The 20,742-nt window shown below is 38.9% G+C and overlaps 1 protein-coding gene across 1 annotated transcript in view; it reads right to left on the bottom strand.

Annotated features, from left to right (window-relative positions):
* Window positions 1-20,338, bottom strand: part of il17rb (interleukin 17 receptor B) — a 28,519-nt gene extending 8,181 nt beyond the window's left edge. Inside the window, exons 1-9 of the mRNA XM_073072207.1 lie at window positions 20,136-20,338; window positions 16,810-16,831; window positions 15,252-15,389; window positions 12,784-12,899; window positions 10,920-11,046; window positions 9,210-9,251; window positions 7,507-7,661; window positions 4,503-4,577; window positions 2,585-2,660 (exon numbers count right to left, since the gene is read on the bottom strand). Coding sequence (XP_072928308.1) covers window positions 2,585-2,660; window positions 4,503-4,577; window positions 7,507-7,661; window positions 9,210-9,251; window positions 10,920-11,046; window positions 12,784-12,899; window positions 15,252-15,389; window positions 16,810-16,831; window positions 20,136-20,207 — 823 coding nt within the window. The 5' untranslated portion in view covers window positions 20,208-20,338. The remainder of the gene's footprint in view (window positions 1-2,584; window positions 2,661-4,502; window positions 4,578-7,506; window positions 7,662-9,209; window positions 9,252-10,919; window positions 11,047-12,783; window positions 12,900-15,251; window positions 15,390-16,809; window positions 16,832-20,135) is intronic.
* Window positions 20,339-20,742: the final 404 nt, after the last annotated feature.

The following is a 20,742-nucleotide window of genomic DNA, read 5'->3' as shown; positions in this document are numbered from 1 at the left end:
ATATTATCTGTATGTTTGCATTGATATTATTTTTGTGTGTTTTTACTAATAAATACTGTTAAAAATCGTATCATCAGACTTCAATGGACCTCTCTATCTTTGCTGGTAAGTGACCCAGTTACAGGCTTCGTAACAGTGGAAACATGATTGTAATGTTTAAGAACCATTCAGACAGAGATATGAACAGGCAGGAATATAGACAGCGTGCAGGCAGATGTTCAGTTTAAATTGGCATCATGATTGACAGGCATTGTGCTGTTCTATGCATTCTGCAGAATGCGTGAGTGTAGGTTTACATATAAATGCATGTCAGATGTTTTTTCTTTGTATCACTGTTAGTGGGGCATGTACTGTCCTGGGTGGAGTTGTGTATATAAGGTCTGATTAACTCTATGAAATCATGTCAAATGTATGTTTTCTAACACATTAAATGAGCAGTTTTCAAGAATAGGAGGTAACAACACTTGATTATAATCTTCCTCAGTACCCATTTAATTTCTTATGAAAGGGAGTATCATTGTCTCAGTGAGATTACTCTAGACTGGCTATAGACTTGTACCTAAGTTACTCTGCTTAAATGTTGCAAGCAAACAATCTCCCCGAAAAAAGGGATTAATAATTGAGCTCATAATTACAAAATACCTATGTATACATATTTTGCCCACGTGCTTCGAGTTTATGCATTCCCTAATACTCAGGGAGTATTGTGAGCAGTTTTGATCCCCTTATCTAAGAAAGGATGTGCTGACATTGGAGAGGGTTCAAAGGAGGTTCACAAAATGATTCCAGGATTTAAAGGCTTGTCATATGAAGAGCATTTGATGGTTCTGCACCTCTACTCACTGGAATTCAGAAGAATGAGCGGGGGATCTCATTGTAACCTATCAAATGTTTAAAGGCCTTGGTAGAGTGGATGTGTACAAGCTGTTTCCTATGGTGGGGGAGTCTTAAGACCAGAGGACACAGCCTCAGAATACAGGGGTGTCCTTTTAGAACAGAGATGAGAAAGAATTTTATTAGAGAGTTGTGAATATGTGGAATTCCCCTCTGCCATCCGATTCCTAAATGGACATTGAATCTTTGGACACTACATCACTTTTTTTAAATATACAGTATTTCTGTTTTTGCACATTTTTAATCTATTCAATATACATAATTGATTATCTTGTTTATGTATTATACTTCTTTTTCTCTCTGCTAGATTATGTAATGCATTGAACTGCGTTAATAAATTAATAAATTGCTAAGTTAATAAATTTCTCGTCACATGCCGGTGATAATAAACCTGATTCTGAATTCATTGCCACAGGCGGCAGTGAAGGCGAAGTCGTTGGGTACTTTTAAGAAGTTGATAGATTCTTGATTAGTTAGGGCATGAACGGATTGGGGGAGAAGGCAGGAGATTGAGGCTGAGAGGGAAAATGGATCAGCCATGATGAAATGACGGAGCAGACTCTATGAAGCAAATGACCTAATGCTGCTCCTGTATCTTATGGTTTTTATATTACAGTAGTCATGGAGGTGCATGTAGATTAACCAGAATAATGATAGGACTTAAAGCTTTAAATTATTACAACAGCTGGTACAAATTCTGCTTGCATTCCCATTATTTTGAAAGATTGCGGCCTGATCTAATATAGATATTGAAAGAATTAATAGATAAAATACAAAGTAACTTTGTTCTCTAAAGGGGTGATCAAAACAAGAAGGCACTATTAAATTCAGGTGTCCCCCGCCTGACGAATGTTTGCTTTACACCACTTCACTTTTACAAAAGACCTACATTAGTAACCTGCTTTTGCATTACAAAGAGGACTTAAGCTTTTAAGAAAATTTTTCCCACATAATTTAATGGTTCTTCGCTTTACGCCATTTAAGAAAGGTTTCGTAGGCACGCTCTACCTTTGTAAAGGTGGGGGGGGGGGGGACACCTGTATTTAGAGCTGGCCCTTTCAAGCATAAGTTTGGGGAATGTATTGACACTCAAAAATAATATAAATGTGGGACAGTTGCTCAGAGGTTGTGAACATTCATTCAAGTGAAGTTTTAATGACTTTATAGATTTTTGTCAAAGGGCAGGTTACACAGGAGCATCAAGGGGTTGAGATGGAAATGTAATATGATGTGTAGGTGGGAATACTGAATGGTTGGAATTGATTCCAGGTTACAGTAAAATCACTAAACAGGAATTGAAGATATGTGTAGAGGACATCAATAATTATTTATTTTTCTTAACAAAACTATGAAGAAAAGCAAATCTATTTATTGATTTTGAAATTCCAAAGGCAGAACATTTATTAGGGTGAACTAACAGAAGGCTGTATCACATTTTTTGCTTGATGAAGAATATCTTATTCTAATTTGGTAACTAAATTCCCCCATTTTCAAAACTATTCTGGTAAATCTTTTCTGCAACCTCCCTAGAATATGCAGTGACCAGAGTTTTCTCTTAGTTGACCATAACTTTGCTTTTCGACAGGTTTGTTAATACAGTACAAAAGTGGTGCAGATGTGGCTGTTGAACTAAATACAGCTGTTCACAGTGGAGTGATTCTGAATAACAAAAATAATGGGAAAAGCTTACCATTTGTTTTGCAGTGTTGAAGCACCACTTCATGTTTCTTACAAGAATAGTAACATTCTTTGAAGTATGGTTTTATCTAAAATTAACAGCAATAAGTATCTTATTTACACATTCAGCAATGCCGTAAATAAATTTCAAAATGCAAATATATTAGAAACTTTCAAAATTGAAATGTTCAAAAATAAAACATACAAATGACAAGAAACTTGCAAATGTCACTCCATGCTTTAAGAAGGGAGGGAGGCAAAAGAAAGGAAATTATGGACAAACTAGCCTGATTTCAGTGGTTGGGAAGATGTTCAAGACCATTGTTAAGTGTGAGGTTTCAAGGTATTTGGGGGCAGATGATAAAATAGGCCAAAGTCAGCATGGTTTCCTTAAGAGGAAACTTCGCCTGGCAAATCTGTTGGAATTCTTTGAGGAAATAACAGGCAAGATAGACAAAGTAAAGTCAGTGGGTGCTGTTTACTTGGGTTTTCAGAAGGCCTTTGACAAGGTACCGCACAAGAGTCTGCTTAATAAGAGCTCATGGTAATGCAGGAAGGCATGGACAGATGATTGACTGACTGGCAGGAGGAAAAGAGTGGGAATAAAGGGTGCTTTTTCTGGTTGGCTGCCAGTGGCTGGTGATGTTCCTCAGAGGTGTATGTTGTAACTACTATTTTTCATGTTATATATCGATGAGTTTTGGATGACAGAACTGATGGCTTTGTGGCCAAGTATGAAAGTAATGTGAAGAAAGGTGGAGCGGTAGGTAGTGTTGCGGAAGCAAATAGTCTGCAGAACGATTTAGATTGGGAGAATGGGCAAAGTGATGTGGTCATACACTTTGGTAGAGGAAATAAAGGCATGGGGGAGAAAAAGGTTAGCCTCGATAGACCATGGATTTGCACCTTGGAACCTTGGAAGGTTTCCAGGTTGCAAGCCTGGGCAAGGTTTTTTTTTAATGTAAGACCAGCAGTCGCCCAAGCTGCAAGTCTCCCCTCTCCATGTCACCGATGCTGTCCAAGGGAAGGGCATTAGGACCCATACAGCTTGGCACTGGTGTCGTCGCAGAGCAATGTGTGGTTAAGTGCCTTGCTCAAGGACACACACGCAAGCCTCAGCCAAGGCTCGAACTTGCGACCTTAAGATAACTAAACGAACGCCTTAACCACTTGGCCACGCACCAACACAAATAAAGGCATAGACTATTTTCTAAAGGGGAGAAAATTCAGAAATCATAGGTGTAAATGAACTTGGGAGTCCTTGTACAGGATTCCTTAAAGGTTAACTTTTAGGTTGAATTGGTGGTAGAGAAGGCAAATGAAATGTTAGCATTCATTTTGAGAGGACGAGAATATAAAAGTAAGGATGTAATGCTGAGGCTTTATAAGGCATTGGTTGGTCCGCACTTGGATTATTATGAGCAGGTTTGAATCCCTTATCTAAGAAAAGATGTGCTGACATTTGAGAGGCTCCAGGGGAAGTTCACAAGAATAATTTTGAGAATGAAGGGGTTAACAAATGAGGAGTGTTTGATGGCTCCAGCCCTATACTTGCTGGAGTTTAGGAGATCTCAATGAAATCTATCAAATATTGACAGGCTTAGATAAAATGGAGAGGATGTTTCCTAGAGTGGGGGGGAATCGGACCACAAGGCACAGCCTCAGAGTAGAGGGATGCCCTTTTAAAATAGATTAGGACACTTTTATTTAGCCAGAAGGTGGCGAATCTGTGGAACCGACTGCCACAGACAGCTATGGAAGCCAAGTATATTTAAAGCAGAGGTTTACAAGTTCTTAATTAAAAAAGGCATAAAAGGTTACAGGGAGCAGGATGGAGAATAGGGTTGAGAGGAATAATAAATCAGCCGTGATTGAATGGCCTAATTCTGCATCTATTCTTATGGTTTTATAGTCTAATGAATTTTACTTACTTTTACACAGATATTTTCCGCAAGATCCAATACATCATTCCTCACAAATGTAATAGAAATTCTTGAGCCATTTTTCTGAATGGAAGGAAAGATTTTTTTATTGATTTTTAATGCATTTTCTACAACACTACAAATTTAAAAAAACCAAACCAAAATAAAAAATTAATATAGTGCAAAATAAACATTCAATAATCATATAACACAAAAAAAAGATACTTGAGAAAGCACCCAAATTGAAGTCATGTAAAGTTAGTATCCTCCCCAAGCTCCACAACAACAAAAAATTCCAGACCAACCACAACACAATATAGAGAATATAAACCAGGACATTCAAACCCCCAAAACTGTAAATACACTTGAAAACAGAAGATAATAATGCCTACTACCAAAAAAAAAGAAGAGCTGAAAGTAAGGGACTGAAAAAAAACCTTAAGAGGAAAGTTATGAAAGTACTCAATAAAAGGTCCCCAGACCTTATGAAACTTTATATCCGAATTAAGAATTGAATAATTAATTTTTTCAAGGTCTAAACAGGACATAATATCATTAAGCCATTGAGCATGTGTGGGCGGGGCAACATCTCTCCATCTAAGGAGGATTAGACGTCTAGCCAGGAGAGAAGCAAAAGATAATATTCGACACTTAGTCGAACTCAAACATATATCTGTCTCACCCAAAAAACCAAACAGAGCAATTAAAGGGTTAGGTTCTAAGTGGTGATTCAGAATACATGATAAAGTTATAAAAACATCTTTCCAAAATTTCTGTAAACTAGGACAAGACCAGTACATATGAATTTAAGAGAAGCCTCACCCCTTTTGGATGGTGGTAATCTGAAATGAAATTCTCATCCTATCAGCAGCATCAATAAAATCAAGTCAACATTTTAGGCTGACAACATTAGGGAGGGGATCAAAGTTTTATTTTATCTTGAGAAATGATGTGGAATAGGCCCTTCTGGCACTTCAAGCTGCTCCAGCCAGCAACCCCCTACTTAACCCTAGCCTAATCACAGGACAATTTACAATAAACAGTTAACATACTAAATGGTACATCTTTGGACTGTGGGAGGAAACCGGAGTCCTGGAGAAAACCCACACGTTTCACGAGGAGGATGTACAGACTCGTTACAGAGGACATCGAAATTGGAAAATCCAAGTCAGAGAACTGACTGATGGCCTTCTCCAAGGAAGTTCATTGGCAACGCTGACAGAAATAACCAAATGATCCATTCAATCGCATTTGGGTTTATCGTTGCTGAAGACTGGATAATTGTTGCACGAGCAGAGGCCATCACTGAGCTGCTCTAATCAAACTGATGGTGCTCCCAGTTAACTTAAACCAAATCTAATAATGGGTCAACTTCTTCTGCCTGTACAAGCCTGTTGCAAGTAAAAATCTAAACATCCACTGGAACAGCACCCACCTCACCTAGGTCTACCAGGACAGGACCCTCTATTACCAGAGCCACGTGGAGACAAGATGCAGAGTCAATGTCTGAAACAATAACAACTGTAAGCTTAAAAATCCAATCATTAACAGCCTTCACACTCATCCTGTTTTACTCTGTGGCCAAATATTTTTGCCTGCTTTGGAAAGACTGGCCATGCAAAGAACATAAGAAATAGGAGCAGGAGCAGGCCATCTGACCCATCAAGCCTGCTCTGCCATTCAATGAGATCATGGCTGATCTGGCCATGGACTCATCTCCACCCACCTGTCTCTTCCCCATAACCCTTAATTCCACTGCTACGCAAAAATCTATCCAACCTTGTCCTAAATATATTTACTGAGGTAGCGTCTACTGCTTCATTGGGCAGAGAAAATCTGCACAGGATGCCAGAGGGCCTAACTGGCCTAGGAAGCCATTCAGTTGCATCACAACTGATACATGCAAACAGGGAAAAGGAGAAGGCTGATCTTGGTCTTGACCAAGGCACCACATTTAGACAAGACAAAACTGCTCCAGTCCACACAACCCTGGGAAAAGAACATGTTGAAATAGCCATCCAGAGAAAAAATTATGCAACTCTCACAATCCCTAAGCACAACTTGAACCACTAGCCCAACAAATGCACCAATGGTGGAGGAACACCTGTGACACCCCTCAAAATTGCCTCCCAAGTTCATGCGTTCTCATGGCATTGGATGAAAAGTGGGTGAAGAAACTTCTTCCTGATTATTACCAATTGTCTTAATTTAGCTGATGAATCAGTGCATCTCCATGTTGAATGACACTGGGAAATAACAGTGAAAGCAGCAGAAGCAAAGAACGTACCCTAAAGTGGGCTTCGATGGACAACACCAAAACTGGCTCAGGAACACCATGCTGACAGGGCCAGCCAGGAACTCTTTGATGCCAGACTGAGCCTGAATTAATTAATTAGCCTCGCTAATTAACCTGTTCAGACGTATCTGTCATGACAACATTGGAAGATCATCTGCCTGAAACATTAACGTCTCCACAGATGCTGCGTAACCCATACTTGTTTCAGATTTCCAAGAAGTGTAAGCTATCCCTCGTAAACAGTGTTAATGTTTCTTGCCAGCCAGTATTCATGACCGTTATTTGATTATTTTCATGTGGATCATGTGTATAATCAAATTGATTATTTACTTATGGATGTAGAAGTTCATTGCTGCACAGGGTGCTATTGAAATTACACTCGAACAAAGGCAGCAAATGATGATCAAAGTGATGGTTTTGAATAGACTGCGACATAGCCCCTCTTCGAAATGGTAGAAAATTTGTACAAAACTTGATTTTGCCATTGGAAGCAGTCTAAACGAATGAGAATGTGAAGCAAGTTGGATTTGAAATTCTCACAGCTTGTTAGTAAAAGGGAATGTCATTTTAAATTAAAGGAACTGAATGCCATAAAAAAAAGTAAAAGCAAAAGATGTGAGGAAGCAAAGATTAGAGCTCACATGGGAGGAATCAGCATAAATTCTTTTGGTAATTATTTGGTGAATAGGTTTTACTAATACAGGTTAGTTTTCATACCTGAGGGATAATGGTTCGATTAAGGCTTGGTGAAGAAGATTTATTGCACATGGACAGCTTAACATCATAGTCATATGCATTGGCACTGGTGGTAAAACTGATCACCACACCATTATTGACCAGACACGCAGTTATGTTGGGCTTCCAGTGGGCAGCTATGAAAACAAAAGGGATAAACAAAGTAATACTGTGCAAACTTATTCCATCTAGACATTCTGACTAAATATTCAGAAGAATGCTATTTCAAAACAGAAAGATCAAAACGATTGTTACTCTGTAATCACCTGATTTGACCAGCCACCAGGTGAACTTAAAACATGTTGATTGTTCTTTGAATGCAAGGTATTAAGACATAGGAGCAGAATTAGTCTGCTCTGCAATGGGAAAGGGGGTGTATGAGTGGGGTGAGCTCGATTGCTCCTGCATGGAGAAAGCATGAATATCATTGTTCCTTTTCAAGCCTTGTGGCGCATCGGGCGGCATTTGTGCTATTTCCCTAGCCATTTGTTTTTATTTTTCAGGCCAAATTGCTGGCTCGACGCTCAGCCCAGCACCAATGGAAAGCGTGAAAGTAGCCAGCTGGATTTGAACTCGGGAGCACTCGCCTCGAAGTCCAGTGCTGATGCCACTACATCTCCAGCCAGCTAGAGCATGAAGATAATAGACCATCTTTCCCTTTTCCATGCTGCGGTTAGCGTCATAATTCAAAATCTTCTGTGGATCATAACTGGTCATGTGATTTCACTATGTTTTCATGAGCTGAAATCAACTACTGTAATTACATGGAGAGTAAATTTCTGCTTATCTATTGATGAACAAATCATCATGAAAACCAATACAAATATGGTATCATTCTTTCATTTCCATTGTTCCAAGGCATTCTCAGGTATAATCAATAAAAGTATAACAAGAACACAAGAAAACAGGACCAGGAGTAGGTTACTCCAGGTCTGTCAAGCATGCCACACCCCACCCCCCATCAATGTGATCATGACTGATCCGGTCTGCTGTCTCAACTCTTCTTCTGTCGGTTCCCCATAACTACCGGTATATAAAATGATCTGGCCTCCACTACCTTTTAGGGCAGAGAATTCCAGACATTCCTTGCTCTCTAAAGAAAGACGTTTCTATGCACCTCATTTCTATCTGACCATCACCTTATTTTGTAAGTATTTCCTTTCATTCTTGTCTCTCCCACCAGTGAAAATATCTTAACATTTAACCTGTCAAGTCTCCTGAAGACATTACACATATGTCCGAACAAGTTCACCATTCTTCTAAATTCAGGACAGAATCAGATTTAATATCAGCAGCAAATTGATGGTACCCATGATGGAACTGACTAAATTCTGAGGAATACAGACCCAAATTGTCTAGCCTCTCTGACAGGACAATCCTGTCATCCCAGTGATGAGGATTGACTCATAAGCTTTCTATATCTTTCCTTTTAAATAGGGAGTCCAAAATGTGCGCTGTATTCCAAGTGCGGCCTCTCAAACATCCTGTACAACCACAAGAGTGCTTCTCTATTTTTAATTGCAGATTAAAGTCATTGAAGGCCAGCATGCCATTTGCCATCTTAACTACTTGTTGGACCTACTGCTGAGCATATATTTATGTACAATATATTGAACATTGTAATGTTTTGTCTCAAGAATATGTAATTAATATAATTTTTATCAACTTTTTCAAAAGTTGCTTACCTTTGCATTTTATATGACTCATCATTGTCACATGATCACAACCTAACAGAAAAAGTAATTGTCAAGTTCAGATATAGAATGTAAACATTTCTTTTAATTCCGAAAATTTTCATACAACCATTTTTAATATGCGCAATTATTCATTAGAGTTATGGAGTCACATTGATAAATGGATTTCATGTACATAGATACGTGACTGAAGCAAGCCCTTCTACCTTACCATACCTATGCTGACCATCAAATACTTATCAATATCAATCCCATTTTCCTGGACTCAACCTCTAGCCTTCTATGCCAGGCTATATCAAGTGCTCTTCCAAATACTTCTTAAAATATTTTGAGAGTAAAGTTTAGCTTTATCGCTCACATGTACATTGAAACATAGAGTGAAATGTGCAATTGGCATTAATGACCAACACAGTCTGGGATGTGCTGGCGGCAGCCCACAAGTGTCACCATGCTTCTAGCACCAACACAGCAGGCTGACAACTTACTAACCCAAGCTGGCAGCATTGGTAACTAAGACAGTGAAGAAGGCATATGGGATACAGTGGATTCTGGTTAATTGGGGCAGCTGCATATTTGGGCCAACCCTGAAAGAACAAAAGTTTATTTAGGACACTATGCCACTTAATTGGGGCAAGAGACTGTTGCCGAACAAATTCTAACTAGTGTCAGTTACGTGAATTTGTGTGGCTGTTTGACGCTACACCATGCTTACAGCAAACAGTTTTTAAATAGCGTCAGTTGCATGTGTTTTTGTTCAAAAAGCAGTGATTTCTCTCTCTATAATAGTTGCCGAGAAATAAGTAACAAGACAATTCACAATTCTGAACTGTTTTGCTCACTGCAGTTTCAAACATTCAGGCTTAGAGAAACAGCCAGGAGTGAAAACGGCATGATTTCACTACTTCAACAATTTGAAGGGTGTCAACATTCATCTTGAATGTTACAATGAAAATGAAGATTTGGAGGATGAACTCGTAAAAGGATTGTATGAAGGCAGCCCATTATCTACACTAGGTCAGTTGGGAGGGATGAGTGGACAAGGGAGTCATGAGGGGAGCAACTCCTGCGGGATATGGGGGTGAGGGTTGGGAAAGATGTGCTCAGTGGCGGGATCCCATTGGAGATGGCAGAAGTTACGGAAAACTATGTGCTGGGCACGGAGGCTAGTTTGGTAGGTGAAAACAAAAGGAACCCTATCCCTGGTGCAGTGGCAGAAGAACGGGGTGAGGGCAGATATGCGCGAGATGAAAGAAATGCGGGTGAAGGCAGCACTGATGGTGGAGGAAGGAAGGCCCCTTTCTTTGAAGAAGGAGGACACCTCAGTTGTTCGGGAATGAAAAGCCTCATCTGGAAAGAAGGCACGGTGGAGACGGAGCAACTGAAGGAAGGAGACGGAATTTTTACAAGTGACAGGATGGGAAGAGGTAGTTGCGACCGCCTCATTATAGGATCGCACTTGAGAAAGTGCAACAGAAATTCGTCGGACGTCACCTGGAGCATTTCCTGGGAGGAGAGACTGATTGCGCTGGGTGTACTTTCCTTGGAAAAGAGGAAGCTGAGCTGAGCATGGAAAGTGCAGAGGTGATAGTGGAACATGATACAGGAATACAAAATTATAATGGGCTTAGATAGGGTAGATAGCAGGACACCACAACATAAGCAAAGTACCTTACGCATGAGGTGTAGAATAAATATATTTACCTGGCGTTATAACGCTTGCAGATTTCTCAGGTGCGTATTCATTAATGTTTGATGTTGGGATATTGAAAGCTCTCACCGTGTAGGATGTTGCTGGATTAACGGGATAGTCCATATAATGAAAATGCCACTAGAAAAGTAACAAAGATATGACTTCTCAGACATGTCCCTAGAAACAAATGGGTCAGGATTACCCATTTAGTTCCTTAACACTAGAATGATCCGCAGAGAAGAGGTCAGGTCTGACTCGATTCTAAAATCTCGGAGTGAAAAAAAACCTATCCATTTCAGATTTGAAATTGCCAATTAACCATCATTAACTGAGTATTGCAGAAGAGGATTACAAATTCTTACCACATTCCGCAAGTACATCCCAGCAATAAATGGCCTTAACACACATAGTTCTCAGTTATTGCTGCATCAAATACTTGCACTTAATTCACAGCAAGGAATATAAGATTACATGTCGGACAGTAATCATGTAAAACAGCATTAACCTCCCCTCACCACCACAACCAACACCATCACCCCGGTGCTGGTGATCAGGGGCTTGTTTAATCAGGTACCAAGCAAGCATTGGCATTTTGAAAACTGATGGACAACCCACAACACTTGTCCCACCAAAACAGATGGAGTCTCATAGGCTCTGCAGATGCTGTCACAAAGCACCATCAATTCCAGTCAATTCTGACCATCACTGCCTTTTGTGAGTATTTTACAAATACTCCCTGCGGCTGCACTCCCAAGACGTGCTCTGGTTTTCTCCCAAATCTCAATGTCGTCCTGCTTAGTAGGTTAATTGGCCTCTGTAAATCAGCCCTGGTGCCACTGGATGATAAAATAATCAGGGAGACATCAATAGCACGCAAGAATAGCATGCTTCACAGGTAGATAGGGTATTTAAGAAAGCTTATGGGGTGTTAGCTTTCATAAGTCAAGGGATAGAGTTTAAGAGTCATGATGTAATGATGCAGCTCTATAAAACTCTGGTTAGGCCACACTTGGAGTACTGTGTCCAGTTCTGGTGGCCTCACTATAGGAAGGATGTGGAAGCATTGGAAAGGGTACAGAGGAGATTTACCAGGATGCTGCCTGGTTTAGAGAGTATGGATTTTGATCAGAGATTAAGGGAGCTAGGGCTTTACTCTTTGGAGAGAAGGAGAATGAGAGGAGACATGATAGATGTGTACAAGATATTAAGAGGAATAGGTAGAGTGGATAGCCAGCGCCTCTTCCCCAGGGCATCACTGCTCAGTACAAGAGGTCATGGCTTTAAGGTAAGGGGTGCGAAGTTCAAGGGGGATACTAGAGGAAGGTTTTTAACTCAGAGAGTGGTTGGTGCATGGAATGCACTGCCTGAGTCAGTGATGGAAGCAGATACACTAGTGAATTTTAAGAGACTACTAGACAGGTATATGAAGGAATTTAAGGTGGGGGGTTATATGGGAGGCAGGGTTTGAGGGTAGGCATAACACTGTGGGCCAAAGGGCCTGTAATGTGCTGTACTATTCTATATCTATGTCTATGAAAGAATAGGTTGCAGGGAAACAAAAGGGGGAAAAGAACTAATAAGATTGCTTCAAGTTCCCCCGTAGACTTGACGGATTGTAGCCATAAGAAAATATGGAAAAACTGTTTTGAAGTTTTGTTCTTCATTTTATGGTCCTTAAATGATATCTTAATCATTGCAGGAATAGAATTTTTAGGTTGTGCAGTTTTCTTGTGATTAATGTTGCATATTTACATAATTAGATTAGAAGCAATAGAATTACTGTAATAAAAACCTATAATTAATTAGCTCCTGTTTAAGTACAAGATGATTTTTTTATCCTGCTAATAAACGCATAAGAAAATGTGTAGAACTAACCCGTTGCTTTTGGGGATTCCAAGGACTTTTGAAAGTTGCATTGTAATTACACCGGTAACAGATCGTTGTTGTACTTGCAACACATATCCTTGTTGCTTTAAGTGCTTGAATGCTTCCTAGGGGAAAAAAGTGTTTAAAATCATTGAGAAACATAACAACTATATATCCTTAATGTTGCAATACAAAAAGGAGTCAAGAATAATCACCAATGTTTTCCATACTGTATGAATGTAAACAATGAATGAACAGAAATTTTCCAACATGTTATTTGACTATAAAGTATATTATCTACTTCCTTTTTTTGATGTAATTTGCATATTTGTCCTGGTGTTAGTAAAACAAAGAACGAATAGAAGAAAGGCACAATAGTTCATCTTTTTACGTAATTAACATTGTGTATTTAACTGTTACACAAAGTTTTTGATAAATAAAATATTAAAATTGTGCTATGTATTATAGCCAGTTATCTATATTAGGGAAGATCAGTCTTTGGCAGATGGCAGTTCTTGGTTTGGTCTGAGAGGCTCATGTGTCCTCTCTACAAGGTTTTTATTTATGATAGAAGATATAATAGATAAGATAGAATTACCAGAAAATAGGGAATCGGGATAAATTGGTCACTTTCCCTTTGGGCAAGATGTAACTAAAGGGAGTGCATCAGAGATCATGGTGAAGGCCTTATCTATTTAGAGCCTTTATTAACATCCCAGATGGAGAGGATGAGTGTATTACAACCAAATTTCCTGATGATACATGGAAAAGGAAGTTAGTGTGGTGAACAAACAAGTCTAAATAAGTCAGTATATAAACAGGTTAAGTAGTCAAAGTGCAGTAGATGAAAAATGAAGATAGTAAATGAAAAATGTGAAATTATCCATTTGGCAGCAATGGAAAAGTTGACTATCATTTAAATAGTGTGAGATTAATACCAGTCCAGACAGACTGGAAAGGCAGAAGCATCAAGAGTCAGGAGAGGTTGGATTGTGCTGAGACAATTTGGAGAGGTTGAGAACTGTTTCTCCAGGCAGTGAAATCTAGGCCCTTAACGATTCGTCATGGCAGGTGCGAGGTTCAGACAATTTAAACACCAGTCCAGATAGTCTGGGGGCTCCTCTCTCCATAACATTAAGGCTGTGAGATCGCCCCCAGTTGCCGTGCTTCATGCCTGTGAAATTTGTGGTCATTTGCCCCGCTAATGTGATAAACTGAATACCGAGCCTTTTTGGGGCCTACTCCAGGCTGCTCCAGGGATTTGGATCTAAGGACTCACTTTGGTTCAGAATGCTATTGCTGTTGCACATTTCTATTGTTCGCATGATTTGTTTTGTTTTTCTCTTTCTCTATGGGCACTGGGAGTTGGTCTTACTTCTTTTAATTGGGTTCTTTCGGGTTCCTCACCTTGCGGCTGCCTGTAGGCAAACAAATCTCAAGGTTGTATAATTTATACATTCTTTGATAACAAACACACTTTGAATCTTTGAATGCAAGTTCTCAAGAGTTCCTGTAAAAGAAATACAAAGGCAGCACATAGATGCAGCAAATAATTTACAAGAAGGATAAAGGGAAAGTTTTGCTAAATACCCTTTAGGGCAATGGTAAGACATAATTGAGTATTGCATACAGTTTTAATTCCATTATGTATGGAGTATATAAACAAAACTATCTTAATCCAGCATGATTAGGACTTTAGCAGTGCAAATTTTCTGGATTATCTGGTGTTATTTTTTTAATCGTGCTAAAAATTTGAATTCACTTTAAAACTAAATGTTACATAGTGATGTGTTTATTTACTTTTATCCGTGTTTTTATTTCTAATGTTGCCCATAAAGAGCCGACATCACTGTGGAAATATTGGCACACAGATCATTGAGGTCAGAGAGAGCTGAAGATATCAGCAGCGAGGACAATATTAGTCAATAGAAAGTCATCATTCACTGGAGGAAGGTGAATGACTCAGACTCCCTAGAAGCAGCATAGCTAACTTTTTTTTTTAAATAGAAATCAATACTGGGACCCTTGCTGATTTTTCCTTCACTACTCAAGGATGTTATAATCAATTGCAGTACATTAATCAAAAACTAGAAATCACCAACCCTTTAAGGGAATGAGTCTTCCTGATTTAGCTACCCATTGCTTTGGCAAAGCCTTGGACATTATATCATTGCCTCTTAACTTTTATATTTGGGTAATTAAGAATATAGGTTTTGTTATTTTCTCTGTAATTTTGACTGAAGTGGACAAAGAAGTCTGCAATAAAAGCAGAATAGGGAAAAAAAAAGAAACAAAAATAAAAGATAGGAGTGGGAAGAGAAACAGCAATACAATGTCATGGCTAGTAATAGAGGCCATGTTTTCCTACTTAGTAAGTTGAATGCCGTAGGAAATTTAATTAATTCTTAAAAGCCTACAAGTACAAATGTGATATACATTTTATATAAGATGAAGCATGCTTCAAGACAAAATCTCACCATCTGCATTAAGAATCCAGGTGATATTAAGTGCTGGAAGTTGGGTTTCTTCAGATATGTATAGCTGAGCCTTGAGATCATAAATATCTGAAGGGGTGCTGTTATGGCGATGGTACCACTCATTTGGAGGTACAGAAGCTAAACACAAAGAATTCCATTTCAGATTTTTCACATATAATCATACGTAACTAAATATATGGCTCACAATAACATTAAAAATAAATGGATTTACAAGATTGATCATTGAAAGTAGAGTCTAGAACTACAATTAATTTTGAACAGAAGATGTTATTTGATGTATTCTTTTTAATGTAAGGAAAAATTTATGTCTATATCTGAAATTTGATCCTGGAGTTCTTGAGAACATAAAAACAAGTGAAAAACTGTACAAGGGTTTCGGTAACTATTATTAAAGTCGGTACAGATGACACAAGTGTCAAAAACCTTGAATCACCTATCATTGATTTGTGGACCAACAAAAATGCCTTCCTAAATCTTAGCAACAGTTACTGTATCTGAAATATCAAAATCCTTCACCTTCCTTGATTTTTTCTTCAACAAAATTTTTAATAAGCCTCAGGTTTATATGAAGAGGTAGCAAAAGTATCTTTGTTGGGTCTATGAGGCTTATGTGCCACACTTTCTGCCCTGGAACTAACTGCTTACAGAGTGGCCATTCCCTATTAATGTAATGCAATTCGTTAGCACAGCTGTCCCATTCGCAAATGAAACAACAGTACTCAGTGTAACCAAGCTGCAATCCTAGTAGCAGCGTTACTACTTTCAGATCACCACGGATGTTCCAGTTGTAGTTGCTGTACTTTATGTATATCAACAAGACTTCCAAATTTCAGTGGTTTTCTTTCAAGTGTACTGCAAAGCTGATTGGTATTGAAGGGTGGACATTGGTGTTCAGTATAGCAACACAGTTTTCAGGCCTAACACTGAAGAATCAATGAAAAGACACCATTGCTGTGGGTGATGCTGGCAATGCGAAGCATGCCCAGGCACGCCTGGACAAGATAGAAAGCTTCTCAATTTACACTGTGGGCAACATTTTAGCTGACTTGAATTATGAATTGAAATAACAAACGTAGGCGATTCCAAAACAACGGTGCGTGATAGGGAAATTTCATCATGACTTTCATCATCGACAGCCCAAGCTCCATAAGATACACCCAAAAGTATTCAGGAAGCAAAATCTTTGTTTTTTCAGTGTTTTTTCTTGGTGCAACAGGAGGAATAAAAAGAAGAAAATGTGGCCCAGTATATACAATACAGAAAATGAAGGGAAGGAGGGGAGCAGATTAAAACCAGAATTGTTTGTGCAGAATGATGCAATTGTTTAAGAACAGCTGTCACTTCATTCTGTAAGGAGTTACATATCAATGAGTGGAATGTGCAGCTAAAAGACAAGACTATCCCTTAGTATGGTGAGTTTTAAAGATTGGTCCTTCTATGTGTAAAAATGAATTTTAAGGCTTAAATCTGCGATTGCTGAGTTTTACTCAGAGCGCATTTACAACTTTCCTTATCAATAACAAAAATATACACTTACCTCGGACTTGTTGACATGTCACCTGTTGGCAAAAAAGAAATCTCTATTTTAGATAGTATTATTGTTAATGCATAACACATCAATTTGTGGTGTTGGAGCAGGAATAAGCTACTTAACTCTTAAATCATCTCCATTATTTAAACAAAAATCTTGGCTGAATTGGGTATGTCCACAACTCTGCATTCTACCCTACTCTTCACATTAAGGATTTATATTCATGAGCTTTGAAAATTACACAAAGATTCTGCTTTCATAATTATGAGAGAAAGATCTTTATAAAGTCTTATTGTCTCATCTATCTTAAATATGTGATGCTTTATTTTTAAAAAGTGATTCTGGTTCTAGACTGGTACAAGAGGAAATATCATCTCCATATGCAACCTGTCAAGACCCCACGGAATGTGACAATTTCCCTTTTCACTATTCTAAATTCCAGTAGATATAAGCCTAACCAACCCAATATCAAGGCTACCTGCCGATTCCAGTAATAGTTCAGTGAATCTCCTCTGAAATACTTCAAATGCATTAATATGTTAAATAAAAAGACCACTCCTGTACAGAGTACTCCAGTGACCAACAAAACTGAATGATAACCTCACTACTTTTGAATTCAGGTCCCTTCGCAAAGAAAAATAAATGATTCATGCATTTAGGTTTAAATTTTACTTCACAAAATAGTAAGTATAGAAAAAAATGAACAGTAGCTCTTAAAAGAGAATAAGAGATATTTGATATGAATATTTTCTCAGTATCTCTTTCTCTTAAGATACTGGAAATAGTCAGCAATTCACAACATTCTTGTTTCTGCCTTTCTCTATTAGTAGACTCTTCCTTAAACAAATCACTTCTACATTTGTCGGAGATGTTGCGTCCCTCCTTTATTTGTGCACCCTCTAGATCGCTGTAGTTCTCCTTTAACTAAAGTTGATTTCTGCTGTTCCAATTTTGTGAGATTGCTGGTGCGTCTTTGTTTCTGTGAAGCAAGCTCTTTGCAGTGGTCTTTCTGGCCTCTCATACTGGATGCCTTCTTCAACATGATCTGGGGTATGGCTGTTCCCTGACACAATATCAGGCTTCAATATCTCTTTAATTTAAAATAGTAGTAGATCTTCAACACTCGTATTGTTGACATTTGCCTGCCTTCTGACACTTTTTGCAGATCTATTTTCCCTGTTCCTTAACAAACTTCTGGATATTCAAATATCAATCACAGGCTGAGGTGATTGTTTACTGTAAATCAATCTTCATAATCTTTTCATCATGTTGCTTTATCAATCTCATTTGTTCTACTGCATTGTAATACGTGTGAGTCCTTTCTATTCAAATATAATGAATTGCACAACTCTATTGGTGCTGTGGGTTAACAGCCTTTAGAGATCATCTCTAAGCAAGGTCTGATGAAGTGTTTTCAACATGAAACAATAACTTTGCTGATCTTTTCACAGATGATGCCTTGCCTGCAGAGTTTGTTCAGCATTCTCTGTTTATATTTCAGATTTCAATGTAGTGTTTTTGCACATTTGCAGCACATGGTTTAGCGGTCCCAATTACACTTGCACATGGAAGGTAGTCTGTTTCAAGAGGATAACACCGGCTCCTCTGGAGTCACCTGTTGCCTATCCAGCAACTGCTGCATGGTGCTGCTTCTCACTTCATCTTCTTTCCAGGCTTCCTCCAGCTGCTCCATATTTCTCCCACATCCCAGAAATGTGTTGCTAAATTGAATGCCAACTGTAAAAAAATCCTTCAGAAAGGTTCATAACAAAAGAAATGCAAGGGGATTAGAAGGGAAAGTATGAGAGAGGATAAACTGCAGAAGTTCAGGATAAAGACGGGGAGGGAGATTCAGGGGTTTATATTCCCGGGAGCAACAATGGACCTGAATGGCCTCCTTATGATATAAGATAAAGCTAAGTGTATATGCTTCTTATGGCATTCCTTTTGGAGAACTGACTTTGTCTGGAAGTAGTCGTACTGCTTTCAACTAATACATGTTATTGGGGGAAGAGGGAGAATTGAGTTTTTGAAATATATCATGATTTTCCATAACACAAAGCCACCTCATTTGCAAGTATCAAGAAATACGAGTTGAAAAATATTAATTTTCTATATATTCATTTTATTTTTTTAATAGTAATTCTGTGAGTGAATTTTGTTCCAAATCTCACATTTTTGGGAAAATTTTGTAAAGACTGTATGGGTCCTAATGCCCTTCCCTTGGACAACATCGGTGGCGTGGAGAGGGGAGACTTGCAGCTTGGGCAACTGCCGGTCTCCCATTAAAAAAAAACACTTGCCCAAGTTTGCGCCCTGCAAACTTTCGAAGGTGCAAATCCATGGTCTATCAAGACTAACGGAGGCCTACGCACACATACATACACCCTTGGAGGTCGACGGGGGCGGTGGATATGGGGTTGCGGGGGGTCGGGGGTGGTGGTGCTACCTCCCTGAAATGAGATTTTGCAGGGTGGGATGTCTGCTACAATCTAACTTCTTGTTTCCAGCTCTTCATGGGGAATTTGTCGCCCTCTGCCCTTGGGGTCGAGTCGTTGGCGGTGATTGCTGTGACGGAGAGAGTCCACTGTTCCTCCTCTGCACTTGAGTCCAGTCCTGTGACAGGACCAGTTATTTCTTCTAGGCATCGTGTCTTCAAAAACGAAAATGTTGAACCTGTCCTTAAAGCTGTTATCATCTGATGTTGCACAGCCTTGAAAAGTCTTTCTTTACAGAATTACTTTTACCATGCAGCTTCACTGGGATGTTGTTGTGCTTCAGATAAGGTATCCCCTGAAATGCAGTTAGAAGCCAGTCCAGCAAAGAATATTAATAATGGACGTGAGTAAAACAGCTGCGGTTAAGTAAAACGGCTGGATCTTTTAATATATAATAACCAAGGAGTTATTATAACCCACAACAATGGGTCTTGAAAATGTATTTTCCAGATTATTAGTCTCAATCACTTAATTAACTAGTCCAGTATCGGAGGAGGCAGTACGAATTGACAGCGTCTGTTTCTAAGAATTTCACCGTCAACCACGCAGTTCAGCGCTGCCGTCCGGTGAGAAATTGCCACAGGACAACTGATTGAGAACCTCTAGGGCACGTTTTACAAACACACCTACCGTATGGTGCAAGAGTTGATAGCGATTAGTTTAAGATTTTATCCTTTGTTTGCCTGATTTTTAGAAATCATCGAAAAAAAATCAATAACATTGTAATCGAGTAAAATGTTGCATGAAGCGATGTAGCTGCATTCTAGGTTTACAATCAATAATATCTCTCTTTTGCGCCCGCAAACAACATTGGGAATTGTTTTCTCTTCTTACCGATACAGAGTCGATCGCCACGCCGAATCTGAAAAAGCAAAACAAGAAGAAAGAGGTTGCCCGCTCCTGCATCGCCGTTCGTCGTGCGGAGCACTTCTGAAGTCAGCGCGCAGTTTCCACAACTAGAGGACAGCCTTTGGGTTGGAATTGCTACTTTATCAGTGTGACGTATGAGAAATTTGCTTCTCAGTACTAATCTTTATCCCGATCGGCAAATGCTCCAGATACCAGCTCATCAGCATGGGAACAATCCGTCATCACAAACTCCCACTCACTTCGGGGTAATAGCAAGAATGATGTACTTGTACAGTGAATTGTTTAGAAATTTAAAATATAAACGCATATATATATGATAGTCCGAGAAAAGTGACTGTTCTCATTAAAAGTAAAATACTATAACGCAGTCATTAATAAAATGTATATCGAAAAATCCGGAATCCCTGAGACAAGTGCTACTTGATTTATTGCGTAGGTTTTTCATTTCAGATAGACCAGTTCATGACAAGCTGCTGCATAAAGACTTGTTTTTAAATTTTATTTCTCATTTGCCTCCAGTTTGAAGGGGGAAATGTCGTGTCTTTATTTGCACTATAACCTGAGACAATTA

This window comes from Hemitrygon akajei, chromosome 19 (genome assembly GCF_048418815.1).
Source record: "Hemitrygon akajei chromosome 19, sHemAka1.3, whole genome shotgun sequence".
NCBI lineage: Eukaryota > Metazoa > Chordata > Chondrichthyes > Myliobatiformes > Dasyatidae > Hemitrygon > Hemitrygon akajei.
The sequence above is the reverse complement of the archived record's forward strand: the minus strand, read 5'-3'. Positions and strand labels throughout refer to the sequence as shown.